The sequence below is a fragment of the Anas acuta genome, chromosome 22 (assembly GCF_963932015.1).
Source record: "Anas acuta chromosome 22, bAnaAcu1.1, whole genome shotgun sequence".
NCBI classification, from domain to species: domain Eukaryota; kingdom Metazoa; phylum Chordata; class Aves; order Anseriformes; family Anatidae; genus Anas; species Anas acuta.
In genome coordinates, this window is record NC_089000.1 from 790460 (window position 1) to 810523 (window position 20064).

Consider the following 20064-nt stretch of genomic DNA (forward strand, 5'->3'; position numbering starts at 1 on the left):
AGCGCAGGGAGATGAGAGCTGATGGTGTGTGAAGCACCACGGCTGTCGCAAAGTAAGCTCTGTTTCTTCACAAGTGCACAGCAGCGTCCAAGGAGACATCTTGGGGATGGGCTGGAGCTACCAGTGGGACCCCTTGTGTGAATGATTTCCTTACGGACTGTTGCCTTTGCTTCCATATCCCTCCCTTAACTGCATTTTTCCAATATCCGTAATGTGATGGAGTCGCTTTTAAGCACTGACTTGTGCTCTGTTGACATGACAAGTCCTTCAAGGCTGTCTTAGGTGTCACATAAGGGGTTTTGGTTTTCTTGGGGACAGAACACGGATGGTTTTGCGATGCTCTCTGTAGCGCTGGTTTTAATTCAGCTGACTGAGGCTGTTGCTCACGCACCTGCCAGTCTATGTCAGCCAAAACGGAGATGATTCCTATTCCAGGGAAGGGAAGGATCCAGCTGGGGACGGAGGCCGAGGTGCTCTTCCTCGACCCGCCCTGTTCTCTGATGGGCGCAGGGCTGCTGTAAATCTCCCCCACTGAATGCTTCTGGACTGCTTCCAAGCCTCGAGAAATTGTACATTATCGTTCTTGTTGATGGTGCAGCTGTTTTAGTGTTTTAGGTAATGATAAAAAAAAAAATAAGGCATTGATATTTGGAATATAATAACATGGCTTGGAAAAGCATTCAGTTGAACTCTGTGACTTCAGCTCTTGTGCTGTGCTGTCTTGGAGCTTGGTGCTAACGCTCAGCAGAGATGGAGGCAGCACTTCTCTGCCTTTCCTGGTACATCTGCTGCTAGCTGAGGCTGGGCAGCATGCGTGTGCACGAGAGATGCTCACGCAATTACCCACGCAGTGTCAGTATCCCTTCCTGAGCATTGCCTGTGGTGTGCTTTTACGTGCCTGGAACTAAGTGGGTGCTTTTCAACAAGAAAAGCGCAGGTCTGAGAAGCCGGTGGATGAGCGAGTCAGGGACTGCCGTACCGTGAACACCAACCAAATCCACAAAAAGTCGTGTTGAACCGCTGCGAGTGTGACGCCCGATGGCTATGTGATTCTTTCTTTTGCTTTGATTCTCCCTTTCTTGCTGTAGTGACTGTCTAATCTACATATTAAATATTTCCATCAAGGAGATAGTACAGTGGAACAAGTGTATGTGCCACGAACGTATTCTACAACATCTTTCTTAGTGTGTTTCAGTTCGTAGTTTTGATCGAGATAGCAGATAAGTGTATGCAAGAATTACTTTGGTATTGCATTCTTTGCTGGCGGCACACCCTTCAGATGATGAGGCCTCTGGGCAGTCCTTTTTAACCTTTTAGAGGGAAGTATGTGGATTTTTCCCTTATTTTTTCTTTTGGGTCACTGGTGATGTGTATCGCTTTGCAGAAGCACAGTATTGTTTGATATGGTGATGACGAAAGATCAGAAAATTGCAGGCCTGGAGTCGAAGGGATGTTGCAAAGCAAGGCCACAGCAGTAAAGCTCATGCAGTTCCTATACATCTTCCCCAGTGACTCTAGCTGGTGCTCTTGGGTTTTGATCCTTCCTGAATCATATATAGAGTTAACTAACTTGTACAGCATTTCACTTAATAACAATAATAAAATAATAATATGCTGCTAGCTGCTTTCTTAAAAAGATTACAGTATCAAAGATTGGATTACTAATATTATGTTTTACTAACAGTTTATCTCCACACAGGTAACACAAGTAGCAAGACAGCCGGGTCCTCCTGCCCCATCCCCTTACACTGCACATGAAATAAATAAGGGACACCCAAATCTTGCTGCAACGCCACCGGGACATGCATCGTCCCCAGGGCTTTCACAGGTAAGAGCTGGCATTGGAGCAGAACGTTCCCGGCCGCCCTCTTTTCCTCTTGTCTGATTCTCAGCTTTACTGCTCAAATTTGACAAATCTGTCCTGTCTGTGACCAGTACATAAAACTTGATTGATGAACGACATCTTTATATGGCTCAAACCTCACAGTGACTTAGGTAGCACTCCAGTTTATTAGCCATCAGTTCATTGTTGATTCTTTAACAGAAACTAGAAGCAACTTGAAAAATTATAGAAAATAATCATTGACGAGGAAAGTGCATCACTGTAGAGTTTGGCTGCTTTGGGGCACGGCCTGACTTACATCTTAAACTCCATAGCAGTACCGGATGCCTTCTCTGTTAGGGGTTTTCTATTTCAAACGTTCTGTACAGGTTGCCACAATTTTGTAGTTCTTCTAGGAAGCAGGACAGTAAAATGAATTGCAAAAATGAATGCTAATAAAAGAAATGAGACAAAGGACTGATTACAAAATGTACAGAGGAAGAGATAAATAGAAATTACAATAAAATGGAGAAACAGTGTTTAGTAAGATATGTGAAATAAATTGGTCTCTTTGTAGTCTTTATTAGATGAATATTCTATAGGGTTGACACGGGAGTGGAAAAGCTTACTTTAAAAGGAAGGGGTGAAAAAGACAGGTAGTGGGAGCACGGAAAGAGAGGGGAGATGAAAGATAAGGGATTGTGGAAAGTGGGATGTGTAAAAGTATTAACATTTGAGGTGGAGGAAAGCCCTGTGTTTCACTCATTTAATTTATACCTGTTTGAGTAAATGGAGCAAAGGTGGCAGACGGGAGCAGAGCTGCATTTCTGAGCAACCAACCTGCTCAGCTCTGTTCGGAGCAAGGTGTCAGCAGGGGCCACAGCAAGGTGGTGGTAATGGCTTCAGGCATGTTGCAGCACTGGGAGAAAGCAAGCTTTCTGTTCTTCCTGCCAGCATCTTTAATTTGGATGAAATATTAAACTCTAACTGACCTTTTAGACCATGAGAAGTGTGAAAACAAATGAGGTCACGTAAGGAACACTTCACCTTAATGCCACGCATTGTACATAAAGCTTAGCGATGCGTGTTTGACGGCGCTCAGTGGGAAAACTGGAAACCTGTGGTCATGTTTGAAAACGTGCAAATGCTCATCCTTTATGAAGTGAGAAATCAGAAGTATCTATTCCGGATCACAAGTAGCTTGCAGGCACTAGTCAGTGGTCTCTGAGCAGTTCCTTGCACTCTCGCTGCATGGCTGTTGGTAATAAAATCTCTGTTTTGAGGACTGAGCCTCACCTACCAAAGAGGGAGGATGTGGCAGCATTGCAGAGCAAACCCTCATCTGTTGTCTGGCTTGTGTCATGTATCAAGAAATTCATTCCTGGTAGGCCTTGTCAACAAAGGGAAGCTAATCATGTGGTAGATAAGAGGAGAAGAAAGAGAACGTTCTAGGCAGCCTCTTAAAAAGAAAATTCTAATCAAGGTTTTTTTCTTCCCTTAATATTTTCCTGTTGAGTCAGTGCGTACGTAGACAGCGGGCTCTGTGCCAAATCACCACTCCAGCCAGCCGGGAAAATGCTCGTTTCCTGTTCTGCTGGCTCTTATCGTCTTGGAAATGAGCGTCAGATTGTGTCACTCTGGTGTTGCTGGTAGGAGCAGTTTGACCTTACGTCCTCCGTGTCAGCTGAGGATCCTTGAGGGCTGTGAGGGGTTATTTGTCCTCTGACAGTATGGGGCAGGCCCTGCGTGCTGAGTGAGAGGAAGCAAAAGCAAAATCAAAGTTATAATCCAGGCCCTGGTAGTGAGGGAAGCACCAGTCATTGTGCTCTGCAGGGACTCTGGAGGAACGAGGTATTTTGATTCCATTGCCTGAGGTCTGGACAGTTTATTTCCCTAAGTGACAGGGGAAAACTAGCTACAGCTACGAAGCTGGGATTCGGTAGCAAAATAGGAAAACTAGTGATTTCTGTTCATTTGCAGAATGGGATTGCCTCTGACCAGGTGTTTTCACTGTTATGGGTTCCCATCAGTTGACCCTCACATTTGCAGCTGGAAGTGATGGTAAAGAATGAAAATGGGAGGCCCTATACCTGGGGCAGTTCCACCAGTAAGGCTTAAAAGGGGTTTGAGTCTCTTGAAATAAGCTGTTAAAGCATAGCCTGTTCCCAGAGAAAGTTTTGTGTACCCTTGAAACGTTAGAGGTTTGGGTTAACTTAACGTTGTGGTGTTAGTTTTGTTGTTGGGTGGGGTTTTTTTTTGTTTCCTTTTGTTTTGCTTTTAACCCTAGAATTCTGAATATTCTTACCTATACATTACCTCACTTTGACCCCTGTTAAATGCTGAATATCAATATTATATTATGGTAACAAATTCTCCAGTTTAGCAGGGTGTTAGATGCAAGTGTTAGCTTTTTATTGCATCTATCATTTTTCTCCTGTTGGTTTCATTGAATGCCCTCTTGTGCTTGCATTAAGAAATGAGGTGAGTGGAAGTCTCCTGTTTCCAGACCGCTTTTTGGGGGAAATTCTACAATGACTTCATTTATTTGTTTTCATTTGGATAAACAATCAAAGTCCTTTAAATCTCTCATCACATGAGAGCTTTTTCTATGCTGTAATTGTTCTTTTCATCTGTTTGGCCCCCTTGAATCCGGCTATTTCCCTTTTGATATAAAGTGACTTGAGCTGACGTGGTGCTCCGATGAATGGTTTATTACTGATTTCTGCAGCAGCAATATGGCATTTCAAAGCTCTGCGTATCGTAACAACCCATGCTGAGTTCATGATAGAGCACTGAGCAAAGGTCGTCTGCGTTTGTCCAGTTGTGCCTAACGTGTGTGTTCTTGATTTGAAAGAGTAACTAAAAAGATAAGGAAGAGACAGCTCCATTTGAGTTAGAATCTGATTAAGGGGTCGTTGTATTATCCCCAGAACCATGACTCAATGAATATTCTTAAAACCGAGTCTTTTCAAGGTAGGGACTGGTGTTTAGTCAGCAGTGAATGAAAATATATACATATGGTTTTGGGCTTCAGATATTGCTATGTTCTAAAAACCATTTTGCCAGAGTGATAGCACATGTGTTACTTGTGTGGCCCCAGATCGCTCTGACTGCTGACTGTCAGTGCTGTGCTCTGCAAAGAGATCAGTCCCTTGCTCGTGTCTGGTATCTCAGCATCCCTCCTCTGGGGGCTCGGAGCTCCTGCTACGTTCTTCCAGAAGCAGTAATGTGGAGGGGAATAGAAGGTTAATAAATGCTGCATTTCCACAAATTTCTACACATGGCATATGTCTGAACCTCAAGCCACAAAGCCAAAGAGAGGAAGGAAATACAAGGCAGATGACTGGAATTGAGGGATGGCCACAGGCAGCAGAATGTGGGTATCTTCTGTTCTAGCCATCTAGATGTGAGGTGTAAGGAGCGGTCCCCTTGCTGTTCTGACAGCTGTAAAGCTGTTCCAGTAAGTTTGGGTAGTGGGAGGTAGGTAATGCCTTAAAATGCTGGTAAGTGATACAAGGAGCTACTGTCCTGTACAAAAAAAATCTAGGTATTGAGGCAGCGGGACCGCTTCACAGGCCTGTGACGAGGTTCCAGGATGGTACTGGGTGTTCTGTAGGAGAATTGGGAAACAAAGCTAGGATAAGAGGGATCAGGAGGCTGTATGGGGTATTTATTGTCTTTTGGGAAGAAAAGTCAGGTGCAAATGTATGTTGTACCTTTGTAGCTGGCTTTCCTTTAACTTTATTTAAATAAACAGAAACAGATGTCTTGTGTGGTGCTGTGTGCTTTGGTGTTTTTCTCACTCATTCTTCTACCTTTTCCATTTAACATACCCAAAGCAGTAGAGAGGCTTGCTGTTAGGCTTCCTCTGAAGACTTTCATAATGATCAGCCTCTGGCACTTTGCTGCCCTTCAGAATTAGTTTCTGTAGCAAAACTAGAAGAGCTTGTCAGCGATGAGACGCAGTCCCACACCCCCTGTCTCCGCAGCAAGAGGCAGTGTTTCTGCTTCCCCCGACCTTCCCAGATTCCAGGGCCTTGAAATCATGCTGCTCTCTGGAATGCGTTGAACTCCGCTAGCGTTTGGGAATGCACAGCACATGTTGCCTCAGTGATGTTATGGCCAGATGTGGCCCCACGAACACAGAATTTCATATTTCTGTTCTTTGCACAGAGGGCCCCCCGTGCAGACTGGGAGAGGAGCGGCACATCTCCTCTGCCTCCTCTCTGGGCCTGCAGCCTTCAGGAGGGACTCGAGACAATTCACTTTCTCGGCATGCAGAGAAAAGGAGAAATCAGTACAAAGGAGCAGATAAGTTTTTCCCTGGGCATGGCTACCGGAGCAAGTTAAGATGAGATCAGGTAGGGGAGCTCATAGGGTTGCAGAACACAGGGCACTGCAGGGTTGCTGCTTGCCTGAGCTCTCTCATCCTGTGATGGATGTGAGGAGTCCAGTGTGAGTAGTGCAGGCAAAGAGCATTCACACGGGCAGTTAACACAAAGCAGCTGAGAAGCTGTAAATCTGCCCCCCGCTCCGGCTTTACGTTACAGTAATTTATTGTGTAGTCGTGCCTTAAGAAGGGAGTAACGATAAAGTAGAGCTCTTCCAAAGCAACCAGACTGCTACTTGGAAGGAGTCCACAGAAAAATGCTTCCCTCTGTCCACCGAGTGATCAAAAGAGGAAGAGGAGTTCTTCCAGTCGTAGTGTGAGCAGGAGGAGAGGGCAGGAGGCAGCCTGTGCAAAGCTCAGGGCATCGGAAGACAATTTCATCTTCCTCCCCAAGACCTAGGAGTGTTTTGAAGGGGGAACAAGTGTAGTGGATTCTGGCATTCTGGAGATGAAGCAACACAAGAGGAGAATGGTTCAGAAATGCTGTTCTGAAAGACTCTTGGCTTTCTCTGCCTTAGCTTTAAAAAGTGTGGGCTCTGATGCGTGTGCTGACGGATTCCTTTAGTCTGGGACTACAGTTTGTAAGCGCTGACCAGCAACTCTTGGAACAAGGAATTTCCTCTGTAATCAGTGAAAGCTGTAGGTCTTGTTGTGGTCACGCTGTGTGCTGAGCAGATCAGTGCTTTGTGCCCATGGCTACCTGTTAGGCTGAAAGGATTGAGCAACCAGTAGCAGAAGACCCCGTGACATCTAACAAGACCTTCCTCTGAGGCTGTTGTAGTTACTGACAGCTGTGTTTAATAATCCCTTATCTGTTTCTAACAATGCCAAGATACACCCATAGAAAACAAAAGTGCAAGAGAACTGAACTCTCAGGATCCTGGTATACAGAGACCTTGACTTTTAGGTGGCTGATATAAATCCAAAACAGATTGTACTAGCTGAAACTTGTAACCATCTGGTTCTTTGCCTTAAGTGAAAAGAGTTTTGTGGTCTCATTCTGGTCCTCAAAAATGTCACCATAGCTAAATTAGCGTTTGTAATAGCAGTGAGACATTCCTTAGTACCTTAAGGTCTGGGAATCTGTGCCAGGAAGCATGTCTGCGTGCCATCTGTGGCATGTTTATAGGCAATCCCCAAGCCCCCTTTTTTATTACCTTGGATCCTTTCTACAGGAGCTGGAATTCTGTTGTAACCATAATGTTTATTCACTATTCCCTCCCATCATTCATTGCCCAATTTAGATTTTAGGTGCTTTTAATAAAGTTACATTTATTTATGAATTGGAATGGAAAAAGGAATGTAACTTAATCCTGATCTCACCTCTTTGCACCCTGGGGTAAGTCAGGTGCCCTGGGACGAGCTGTTTGCTCCTTGCACTGGAGGCAGCGACCCTCTGTGTCTCGTAGCCTGCAGGCTGCGCCTGACGCTCCTCTTCCCCCAAACGCAACCGTTCCCTGTTATCTGCGTCCATGTGTACTTTGCCACGAAAAAGCAATTGCTGTAAGGTCAGATAATAAACTCCCACAGTCCCTGAAGCACGAGGGGCTCTCTAATTTTATCATCTTGTTTGTGCAAACACCCTGTCCTTCATTTCTCTGTTTGGAGAACGTATTTGTGGACACCTTTGTCAGAGCTGGTTCTCCAAGCTTGCTGCTGAACTCTTCGCCCCAGAGAGCTTTTCTGTACAGGAAGCTCCTCGTTTTGTGTAAGGTGGCGTTGTAGCAGATTTCATGCCAATTAAAAATGCACGGGGTCTCGTAACTTGTGGAGCAGGTATGGTTGCCAGATACTAATTAGCAATTGTCTGTGCAGCCACAATGATGTGGACACAGAATGAGAGATCAAGCTCTCCTTGCGTAAACGAAGCAGTTGAGGCTGGACCTGGTCAAGAGAGAAACCTGCATCTGCATGCTGCCCATCTTCTGCCTCTGAACAGCAGATTTCAGTGTCTTGGGTCTTCTGTCCGTACCAGATATGGAATGTACCCTATTCTGTACCAGATATAGGGTACAGAAAATATAAACAACTGGACCTGTGGTGGTGCTTTGTGTGCAGGAAACCTGCCCTCCACACATACACATTGATGTGTTTTCTTGAGGAGCCAGCGATTCCACCTCTCGTACTTCTCCCTTCTTTCCTTGTGTATGCTTCTGGACATCTGGCTCGAGCTTCTTCACAGTGAATATTAGTAATGCAGCTCACTAATTTGGAGCTTGTAAGGAATACATGACTTCAGGTGGAGATTTGAAAATACAAGTTATTTAATAGCTGATAAATCCAGGAGAAGTGTAATCTTCTTCCGGCCTTTGTGTTAAAGACCTGCTGGAAGTAAAACTGAACTCTGTGTTTTGTAATAGGATTAGCAGTTTTTTGATTGGGCTAATAATGCTCGGAAAATTTGTTCATATAATGTCTTTCTGTGTTTTTGATTCATCGCTGTGCCTTTTGCTTCCTTAGTTTAAACCTGTGCTGGAAACTTAAAGCGTGTCTGTGTCTCGGCACCTGCTGTCAGCATCTTTTGGGCTTTGGGATGCTTTTGGGTATGAAAGCTCAACTTTGTAGCTGTCTTCTAATTTGGGGAATGCAGCTGTGTGTAAGAAGAGCTGCAGGCTTTTGGGGAAGGGAGATCTGGGGTAGTGGGAGAGGCCTAATACAGCTTTAAGTGCAAATTGATGCTATGAACTTCAATAATTATTTAACCTTGGAAATAGTTAACATTTCAAGGTTACGACGTAGATGGGATGAATTGGCTTAAATATTTGTGCACTTAGGAAGAACTGGAAACAGCCTTTCATTTTTTTTAATAAGGAAGGAGGAAAATCTGTTATGATTTTATCACATACACGTGCAAAGCGAAGATTGCAGCCCAAAAGTTGAGCCTGGTTAGGACTAGGTCTGTTTCCAGACCCAGCTCTTGCTGCTACTAGTCCTTTTTACTGCTTTGAGGGTGTTCAGTGAGAACAGCATTTAATGATTTTCTGTGTAGTCTTGTGTGCCCAGCAGGTGAAGATTTGTGTTTTTCTACTCCTTCTTGAGCTTGCTTTCTGTCAGGTGTAACCTGGCCCAGCTTTGTGTCTTTCCTGGCCTGTCCACCCTGGTGTAAATGTAGTTATTTGAATAAGAAAGCTCACAGGTAGGTGCCTTGGCCACACAATGCAGCCAGGATGCATGATCTAGACAAAGAGTTTTCTTTTGGCTTGTGATACTTTGGTGAATCAAAAGCAGTTTAAATGTTATCATTAGCTTTTGGTGGTGGTGGTGTTGTAAGTAGCATTTTTAGAAGATCATTGATTTTAAATCAATGTAGTGATTTTAAAATGTCACCGATTCCTGTTTTCAGGAGATTTCTGTGCATATTTTCTGTTATCACAGTCATGCGGACTGAGTTCTATACTGATGCTTTTCAGACTTTACTACTCATTGAAACACATTTTTATTCATAATAGAAAACAAGAAAATAATGTGAAACAACTTGCCAATTTCCTTATGTTTAGTAATTTCTATTCTCATATTCCTTCTGTAATAATACCTCCTGTTCCATACAATTTCTTGCATGCTTCAGAAAAATACATGGTTTTAAACAAACACAATGTTGTAGAAGGCAGTATGTCCTAATAAACACTGAAGTCAGCACAAGAGTCACAGCTTTACATAGTTTGCATTGGTAAACATAAAGGGCAAAAAAAAATCCCTGTGAATAGATAAAACTGGGGAGAAACAAGTTTGTTTGCTAGCTAGAAAAGCTTTTCAAGTGGTTTGACAGTACAAAGACTCTCTAACAAAACTGTATTCTTGGAATTCATGAAAACCCAGCAAGTGGCTTTGTCACTCTTCCATAAAAAGCGTTTCAGAATCGGAGCCCTTGAATGAACCATGGCGTCCACGGTTAGCTTGGTGCCAGCCGAGGGAAGTGTTGGGCTGTAACCTCTGGAGGTATTTGCAGCGTGAGTAAGGAGGATTGCCCCATGGGGTGAGGGTTTGGGATCGATAAACAGGTTGTCCTGCGAGCAGGACTCTTGCTGAGTTGCTTTCCACCTGTGGCAAGGAGCACGAAAGTATTCGATGATTATGGAGCAGTAATTCCACTTTTAGCTCCCTGTGGCTTGAAAGAGCTGCGTCCATGTTCTCCGTAGACTTCTCCTTATGGTGCTGTTAGACAGTTTGGTTGCTTTAAATTGTCCACATTTGCACAAGATTTTATTCTGGTACCTCTGTGCTTCAGCATAAGGCAGTAAAATTTGAATGTTTAGTCTGATTTATGCCATAGACTCGTAAAATCCAGTCCAAGTGGCTGCCGAAAGCAGGTTCAGCTAGAGCAGGTCACTGCGGGCCATGGCCACTTGGTTTGGGTATCTCCAAGGATGGAGACTCCACAACCCAAGTAGCCTCGTTTCGTTATATGTGAATGGAATTTCTTCTAGTTCAGCTTGTGGCCATTTCCTCTCCTCATTTCACTAGGTATGACTCGGGAGAGTCTGACTGTCTTCTGTGCGCTGTCCCATGGTGTCCACTGAGCCTTCTCATCTTGAAGTTAGTCCTGGCTGTCCCAGCTTCTCCTTGTATGCCAGATGCTCCACAACCTTAAAGATGGTCACGGCTCATCACTGGGCTCGTGTGTCCAAGTCCCTTTTGTACAGGGGAGCTCAGACCTGGCTCCAGCAGGGTCTCACCAGCGCTGAGCAGAGGAAGGATCTTTCCCTTGACCTGCTGGCGGTGTTTTCCCGAGGAACCAGTAACACTGCGGCACAGACAGGTGCAGATGCAGCTTCCAGAACTGGTTGCACTGGTTAACCAGAGGGGCTGATGCTGAATTTATGGCTCATGCCCTTTCTGTCCTAGTCTCAGGTGACATCCCTACACCACATAATGCTCGTAAGATCAGCTCTAGATTTTTCTTGGGTCTTGAAAAAAAACTAGGAGGAAAGGTATGGACTAGGGCTTGCAGTGGACTGCAGGTTGTCTTTCCAAGCAGAAGTGTTCTTCCTCAAAGTTCATATTCCAGTTAAATTGGTGAAAAATCTTACGGGACAAGTGAAGAGCACTTTGTAACTCAGGGGTTTCTGCTGAGATTCAGAGGTCTGCTTCCAACAGTGGAGGTGTTGGAATTTCTGCCCCCAACACGCATGCACACGCAGACAATATTTTTGAGTACCTTCGTTACGGGAAATACCAGTTCACTTAATTATGCAATGGTCGTTACCAGACCAACCCCGGGCTCCGAGCCATGTGCTGCAGTCTAGGTGGGGACTGGCGTTTCAGTCCCTCTAAGACGCCAACTAAATCCAGACCAGTATTTACAGATGTTATGAAATGATAATCTGCTGTGGCTTTATCCTGGCCCTCGTGCCTTTGTTAGCAACAGTTTGAACTTAGGCAGATAATATTCCATGTGATGGGTTGTGATGGCCACAATAAACAGCTGCCTGGGAGCATGACAGCTCCCTGCAGGACATCTGTCCTCCCCGATGTCACCAAATTACCCTAATTTAAATATTTCACTCTGCATCTTCAGGTGACCACAGCACTGGGGTCTGAACTTAGGCTCCTGGTTATCAGCTTGAATGTCTTGGACTTCTGCTATTAAAAAATAAATAAATAAATAAAAAGCCCAGTGATTGTTTTTCCTTCCCAAAGCTGGGTTGTGCTTACCTGAGCTCGAAGCACTGTGCCGAGGGATGCTCGCACCTAGCGGTGCGGCTGCTGCTAACAGAACCATGAGGGTTGTGCAGCACCGGGGTTAAAAACACAGGGTGAGCCTGAACTTCTGGGAGGCAGCGCGTCAAACAGGGACACTTTGTCTTTCTTTTCCCTTTCACCCTCCTCCTTTGTAACGTCCCTACAAGAATAGTAACTGCAGTGTCTTAAGCAGGAAGGAAAAGAGTGTGTATCTTGTGTCTGTGTGCCCTCTGCACAAACCGTCTTTGTCCAGGGAACAGGAAACCACATTTCCTTTGCCTTCTTCCCTCGGTGGGAATGTGATTTTTGATGTTAGAGTAGGAAAAATGCCTGTAGTTCTGTGGCTGCTACTTAGGGCCCTGTTTCCCTGCTCAGCTTTCTGCATTTGCTTGCTTGCAAGTGTGATGCTAAATCATGTGAAGCCATAAAAAGGTTGTTAAAAATTTAGCAGGGATGGTAATGACACAGATGAGAGACCCTGAGATAAACTGCTGCAGAGGAGTAAAGATAACAAAGGTTGAGCCACGTTTGTCAGAGAAATAATTCTTCCTGGGTCAGGATATTCTCATCCTCTAAAGGCTGAGTTTTATATTACCCAATGTGGGGAATTCTCCTGAAGGCTGGGCTCTGGATGAAGGGAGGAGGGAGCGAGTGGCCAGGGAGGACACTGGGGTGCTTGCCCTGAGGACAGCTGAGGACAGCGACTGCTGCAAGCAGCGCAGGCTCTTCTTGGTCTGCAGTTTGGTGAATCCCTAAAATCCCCCCCCCCAGAGGCCAAAACACTTGTATAGAGACACCTGGAACTGAGTACCTGGTGTTTTCAGGAAATGTTTTTGAAAAAGCCGAAATACTTCAACTCACAAAATACACACGGTTCCTTTTACTCTTTGCTTCCCTCCAAATCATAGCCATGACCCCCCCCAGTAAATTTGCAAAGACTTTGCACCCATGTAACGAGCTTGGCCCCTTCCTCAGAAGCAGGGTATTTGTGCTGCCAGCTCAGCTCTGTAGATCCAGTGTTAAATTCTGTTTGAAAGTGGAAACCTCCAGCCTGCGTAACCCGTTCAGTGTCACAGAAGAGCGGTCGTACTTGCCTCGTTGGTTTTAATGGGACTTTAAATATTCCGAGTGATAGATAGTAACACACACAGAAAAAGAGTGTTTTCAAGTTACTGGTGCATCTTCCAGGCTAGGAGCACTGCCTGGGAACAGTTGGCAGCGTAGAACTGCATTATTTTTATTTTACAGAGATGCTATGATGAGGACAAGCTGATTTCAGTGATGCTGGATAATTTGCAAATGAGCTGATTAAAATTTCAATTAAAATTGAACGTCGTGATGTGATATATGCCAAAGAATTGCATATTTGAACACGTAGCTGTGAGGGGGGTTCTGTTGGAACAGAAAAACCTGATGGTGTCTGATTAGCTGCAGTTGAAGTATCACTGGAAATAACAAAAGTCAAACCACGAGCGTTTAGAGGGGAATTGCCTGTGTTTATTGCTTTAATCGTTGTGCTATTTTTAAATTTGGGATGGTTCAGCTGCCTGTTAGAGCTGAGATAGTTTACGGGAGTAGTGCGAGAATGTTTTTACGCATTCTTTGAGAGGGCAGTGTGTAGAAAAGCCTGGGAAATGACTAAATTAAATAGTTCAGGCTTCTCCATCACTGCAACGTTTGCAGATGAGCTGGTTCTGCATATTACGTAGGGTCATTACAGACATTACAGACCTTTTCCTAACTCACATTATAGAAGTCACTGCAGGCATCAGCTTCATTCTTGTTTGTCGTGATCCTGCTTGGCTAACTGCAGGGCATGTCAGGAAAAAAAGCAATGGGATTGGGATTATCTAGTTACAAAATAGTAATAAAAATGAGTGATGTTCAAAAGAAACATTGGGCAGGAGCCACATAGTTTGTGCTTAGGCACAGGACCTAACTTGACGTGGTTTCAGTGCAGGTTTCTAGGTGTTGTAGTGACATTGGTACACATCAGAGGGAATGTGTCGAGCAAGAACACGGCTCGCTCCTGCAGGATATCTCTCAGCTGTTTGGGCACTTCCCTTCTTCCACAGGACTTTATTCCTGTACGTGCTCATTGGGAGGGCTACTAAAAGAATTGAGGTGCTTTGTTTTTGTTGCGTGTTTGTCACCAAGTGGGGCATTTCTAGCTCGTTAATGTGGTTGACACATAGTCTCATGTGGCTGTTGTGGCTTCTTGTGTTGTTGATTTCTGAGTGCACGTGGGTTAAAACATCTGATTCTTTTCTACCTGAACTTGTCCTGTAGGTTGACTAATTCACTGGGTAGGTTGGGAGCTCAGGAACTCAGAGTTAAGAAGTGGTTTTACTTTGGCTGTTGCCAATGCACCAGTTAGGTCAACAGTTGCTTCACTTCTCCTTTGGTCATCCCCGTCCTTGGGAGAACAGCCAGGGACGCTGCCAGGACCACGAGCCCTTCAACCCTTTGCTTGAAGCTGCCGGAGTTCGTAAGTCAGCACCCCGAATGGGACAATGTGCATGTCATTTGCCTCATGTGGGTTGTAGTGGTAGCAATTTGGGGCTGTACTCAGATGCTCTGGCCCTAGCTGTTATTTCTGCCTCGCAATAACATCAGATTAAAAATAATCATAGTAATCTTGCTGTAACATTCAGTCTTTGGAAGTTTTAAACAGTTTTGCAGTCACTGGAAGGCAGTACCAGTGCTGCAAGACCACAGGAGCAACTGGTTTGGGTTTGGGGAAAGACAGAACGGGTTCTGGTAGTGCTGAGGTCACACCAACATACACCTCTCGCTGGATTGAGGCCATTCAGAAAGTGAAGCTTGAGGAAAAAGGAAAGTGCCGGCTGTGTAGGAGGGGCAGTCTGAAGGAATACTTCTGGCATGTGGCTGCCTGTGGGTGAATTTATTGGGCAGAGGGGTTTTAAATTACCCTCTTATTTTAAGAGCTAAATGCAGAGAAGTTTCTGTTATTGGGTGCAGTACACTTGCAGTCTTTCAGGTGGTAAAACGATTTGGGCTGTAGGTGGGCAGAGTAAAACCAACTCACCAAATACATGGTGGTTCAGGATTACAAGCCACGTCTTTTCCTTCTGCGCTTGCGAACCAAGCAATGGTTTATGCTGCTGCAGGGATTTCTTCACCTGCATCCCTGGCCAAACTGCTGCTGTCCAGGCCAGTGACCCAGGGGAAAGCTTTCTAAGGCTTTTCTGTCCTGAGAAACCTCTTCAAGGGCTGCTGCATCAACACCGCCAGGCCCACGTTCCCTGCTGTTGTTTTCCTCCAGGAAAATAGTTCAGCATTTGGAGGGAGAAACGGGTGTGATTGGTAAAAGTAGGGCAAGAAAGGGAAAACCGTGCTGTGAGTGATCTTCCCGCTGACTCCATTGCAGTTGTCCTGTGCCTAGCTCCAGGAGCAGTTGTGCTTTGTGTCAGGCAGCTTGCATACGTAAGAATTGGTAACTTTGGGGCAGGAGCCCTCAGGGTGAGGTACCCCAAGGGAGTGTAACTCTACGTGCCCACCTGGAGTGGCTTTAATCAGTGTTTGGTGTGTAGCTGGGTCGGGGAGCACCGTGGTTATGAGACTGCTGTCCTTCAGAGACACTGGTACATCAGAGGCGTAGGCATGCATCGCGTTTTGTTCGGGGGTCTCCTGGGGCCAGGGATGGAGCTTGCAACAGTTTTATCCTCAGTATCCCCCTGATGCTTCCTTTACTTGATGTTGGCAGAAAGTGATTCAAAATCGTTCTAAATGTCCGTGCGGTGACGCTTCCAGTCCGCCTTTAGCTGGGTGCCCTCTGCTTGTGGGTGCAGTGACAGAATCTCACCTGAGATACAAATCACTGCAGCAGGTATCATTTGTCTCAGCACAGAGAATCCCATCCCCATCTGTTGTGTCCGTGCAGGAAAAACGGCCTTTGGGCTTGCTCCAGAATAGCTGCCTTTGGCCCAGCGTGCTTTGTGTTGTTATAAAATGTTTTGCTTACGCTGTCATGATCCTCCCAACGAGATTAAAGCATTTTGCTGGCATTCAGCAGAGTTTCAGCTCGCTGTGGATAGGAGCGCAGTTGCTTCCTTTGTTACTGGTGAGTAACTGGAAGTCCAAAGGCTTTCGCACCCAAGGTCACAGCAGGGATCAGCGATAGAGCGGCAGGCTCCTGAGTCACGGTCATGCGTTGAAATCGCAAGACCATTTCTCCTCCTGCTATGTAACTTCAGTAAATATAGACCCATCAAGCTTCTTCCGTGAGGCAAGGGAGGACTCGAGCAGCAGTGACGGGGCTTAACCCCTGCCCGTGCCAAATCTTGCTGGGCTGCTGAAGGCCTCAGGAGGCTGAGGAGCAGCACCTTTCTGCCTGGGGATTTAAGAGTTTTGTTCCAACAGGAAAAATTTCCACTGGCTGCAGGAGGCAGAGAGCTGCGTGACTCAGCTTTTTCTGAACCTGATGTGTGTACTTTGCCTGTTTATTCCCAGTACAGTCAGTACTGAGGGAGTCATGTTACGCAGCAGGCACAGTGTTTATTAACCAGCTCGGGAACTGATCTAAGAATAACTTTTTTCATTTGTTTTGTTGGTAGTGATTTTTTTTTTTTTGCTTAGCGCAGCTAGCAGCCCAAGGTGGGAACTCTGCACAGAAAACAGAGAGAAAGGGTTTTCCCCAGCAAGTTGCAGGAATCCATAAACACAAATATTATTGCCTTCCCCCTGTGGATAGCCATGTCTGAAACATAAAATCACTAAGATGAAAGCTTAAGGAAAGCAAATTGCTCTGCCTCAAAAGTGGAGCAGCTCAGCAGCCATCCATTGTGTTCCAGCTCAGGGTGCTGCAATTATTGAACTTGAGGGATTTCAGTGTCAGCATTTAGACGCTTCTGGAGCAAAATTTGTATACTGAGCGATACTTGCTTCCCTGCATTCCCCTCTGTGGTAGTTTATTTAGGGAATTTTGGGAGTGTTTCCTTGCTGATCTCTTAATTTTTCACCCTCATCCTCAGTGTTTCAGCCACGGTGCATAAAAGCCACGCATTTCCAGCATGACTGAATATGATTATAATCACCTCGCATACTTATTTAGGTGCTTGGCACAGAAAAAGTCCTTTTGACAGATAAATGTGTGTGATACTTTTAATCAGCCTACTTGTCTGAAAAGCAGTGGATTGCTGTGATTTATTCTGTTGGTTGTTTTGGTGGGGTTTTTGTAGGCTACCGGGTACTGCAGATACCTACAAAGCACTTTTTTTCTTTCCTTGTTATGGTGTTTGACACAAATACCAGGGAAGGCACACCTCCAGCTGGTTTGAAGCATGCCAGGCAGAAGCATTTGTTGTTGTTGTTTAAGAATTGTGAAACATGTTTATTTAGATGATGTTTGTTGTCTCCAGCGAGATTTGTCTTGCAGTCACTTCTCAAGGCTGCAGTTGCAAACCTTGCACTCCGAGCTGTCGTCTGGGTTAGGAACAGCACTGGTTGCCCAAAACATTACCTTTTTTTGATGACAGTAATAGCAGGAGAAACCCTTCAGTGACTGCTGTTTAAGCCTTCATGTGGTGATGTGTTGTTTTTTTTTTTTGTATGACTCCGTGCTATACTGGCTCTGATAGGGTTTAAATACTTACACAAATTGAATACTCTGCTGCATCATCTTGCATTTGCCTTTCAGCCCTGCAAGTGTCAGAAATGACATCTGTTATCAATGAGGTGGCTGTACTTAAATTTGGCACTGTATTTAAAAATGCCTGCTTTACAGTCATTCTGATAAAGCTCGTTTTTTTTTAGGCTTAGTGATAGCTGCACTGCCTTTCCTATGCATTTCTTTGCTTGGTTGATGAAAAGAAGGCTGCATTTTGGAGGTGGGTAGGGACGTCGGTGGTAGCATTGAAGTTGTATCTAACTTGGGCTCTATCCTGTTGTGTGCAAGTTAAGCCTCAAGAAAGCTTGGTTTTCCTGAGTCTAAAAAAGGGGAAGGATAGCTGATACCCCCCTCCCTTCTTGTTGAGAGGAGGGGCCGCTCGAACCATCTGGGGTAAGGTCTCTGCTCTCGAGGTATGGAGCAGGAGGCGTGAGGAGCTGTGGTCAGCCAGCCCGTGTGTGTGCTGGTGTCCTCCAGCACCGCCTGCCCTGCGTGCCTGCTGCCCTGCGTGAAGGGGAGCTGCAGCAGCGCAGGGACTGACCCTGAGCCACCCATCTTCCAAGGGGAGAAGCCACCTGGATGTCAGAACGGGCAGAAAGTCAGGAACAAGGTAAGAGAAAAGCAGAAGAACCTCACGGACAGAAAGACAGCAGCGTTTTCCCACGTCTCGTTAGTGCTTGATTATTCTGCGCTAGGGTGAGATCTTGTTGCTGTGGTGCCGTTGCCGCTGTGAGCTGTGGTGCATACTGTTTATTATACAGCATTGACATGAACAGCTCAAGCAGAATCACACTTGTCAAATAAAAGGGGAAAATATTTGATGCTGCATCTGACATCTCAAAAACTAGAAGGCTTCTTGCAAATTAGTTGTTAACATGAATTAGAGATTTTGCCAGCGGTAAGACGAGAAGATTGGACCACAGAAGCTCCCGAAGAGGAGGGGCAGCAGAAAACCTGCCCTGCTTGCCTGCCAGAGGTTGCTGCTTCCATAGCAGTAGTTGATGAAAACATTGAATTGCTCTTGAACCGATCTCTTCTTCTGCTGTGTCGATACAAACTGCTGCAGAATAACACTCTTCAGCTAAATATTCTACCAAACGTGCTTTGGCATCCTAAATCACAGCACAGATCTAATGATGTACTTGGAGACAGAGATTTTTATTATCTCTTCAACCCAAAAAGCAATGTTGAAGATCAGGGAGGAAATAACAGAACATCCTTCTGAGTTAGCTTGTGTAGTAGGAACACTCTGGTAAGTGGCTGTGTTTGTGCTCAAGTTTTGCTGTGCAGCGTTGGGTTTGTCTCCCCAGGCAGCAGTCGAGGTGCTGCAATGGTTGGTGTTTGGGGTGAGACACTGCTGTGGGGTCATGCTCAGTCCCCTTATCCTCTGCACATCGTGTTGGAGTTCTTTATCCCAAACTGGAAAATTCCTTGGTCAGATTGTCTCTAGACTATGTTTACCTTGCATTACATGTTGATCAGGAGGAAATTAATTGGGGATTTGATGTCCAGGAATGAATCAGAACAGAAAAAAGAGTAACGCCAAGACCCCAGAGGTCTCTGTTAGGCTGTCCGCGTGGCATGGGGCAGTGACGGTGTGTGCTGGGACATGCTGAGGTAACACCTTTCAGTGGTCAGATGTGCCAAGATGCTCCTCCAATATAAGGCATGCTCCTGCTCCAAGACCCATCCATATTTCCTTCGACACAAGCTAATTTTGGAAGGGCTGAGGAGCCTGAGATGTAGTAGGGTCTGGGACTTTGCTGTAGGACTCAGGTTCAGCTGAGTTTCATTTCTTCCATGTTTTTCTTTGGTTAACTTATTTCTTCCTTCCTACTGCATGGGATAGCTGGAAGGTATCCCCCCTGAGGGCTGAGAGAGTTGATGAACATCAGCACAGCGGAGCAGGCTTAGCTGAAAGAGAGGAGGAAAAAAGTAAACAAGGGGGATGTGCAGACATTTGCTCTCAGAACAGCCAGTGGGACAGGAGGTGACATGGGGCAGGGAAGGTGATGCACATCGAGCCTGGGAGGTGAGAAGTGCGTTCCTGCTCTCGGGGAGGCTTCTTCCCCTCCTGCAGTCCCCGCAATTGTCCGTCAGTAACTCCGGTCCGAGGGGATGCTTTCCTGAGAACCCGACATCAGGCGCTACTTGCAGCTTGTGGGAGCTGGTTGGCACTCCCTTGAAAGCCAGAATAGGTCTGCGTGTACTTGGCATGGTTCGCTAATTCAGACTCAGAAGTTTTACAGGCTTCAGCACCAAATTTTGGTACTTTGTGTCATTCCTAAACCATTCCTTGTGCTATTTGCTTGAAACAGAGCTTCAGGCTTTCTGCTGGATCGCCACACTGTGTGAATCCTGTCTTGATCGCTATGAAACTACAGTTGCTTAAGTTTCTTTCTTCTTTCTTGAATACAAACAGATTTGGCCTACCAACTATAGCTTAGCTTCATTGCTTAAAATCTAATTATTGACATCAAACATAGCACAGTTCAAATCAAAGACACCTTGAAATGTGCCCGAGGGTTGGTGCAGTGAAACCTA

General features: G+C 45.4%; 1 protein-coding gene across 17 annotated transcripts in view; it reads left to right on the top strand.

The window, feature by feature from the left end:
* Positions 1-20064, top strand: part of EIF4G3 (eukaryotic translation initiation factor 4 gamma 3) — a 152422-nt gene that overhangs the window by 50030 nt on the left and 82328 nt on the right. For 10 of the 17 annotated variants that reach the window (XR_011089472.1, XM_068658534.1, XM_068658535.1 and 7 more), the window contains one exon: positions 1685-1828. The exons of 5 other annotated variants lie outside the window; for them this stretch is intronic. Coding sequence is in view for 4 of the 12 variants with exons in the window: in XM_068658534.1 (XP_068514635.1) it covers positions 1685-1828 (144 nt within the window). In the remaining 8 variants the exon portion in view is untranslated. The remainder of the gene's footprint in view (positions 1-1684; positions 1829-20064) is intronic. 2 more of the 17 variants (XM_068658536.1, XM_068658544.1) reach the window with 1 other exon arrangement.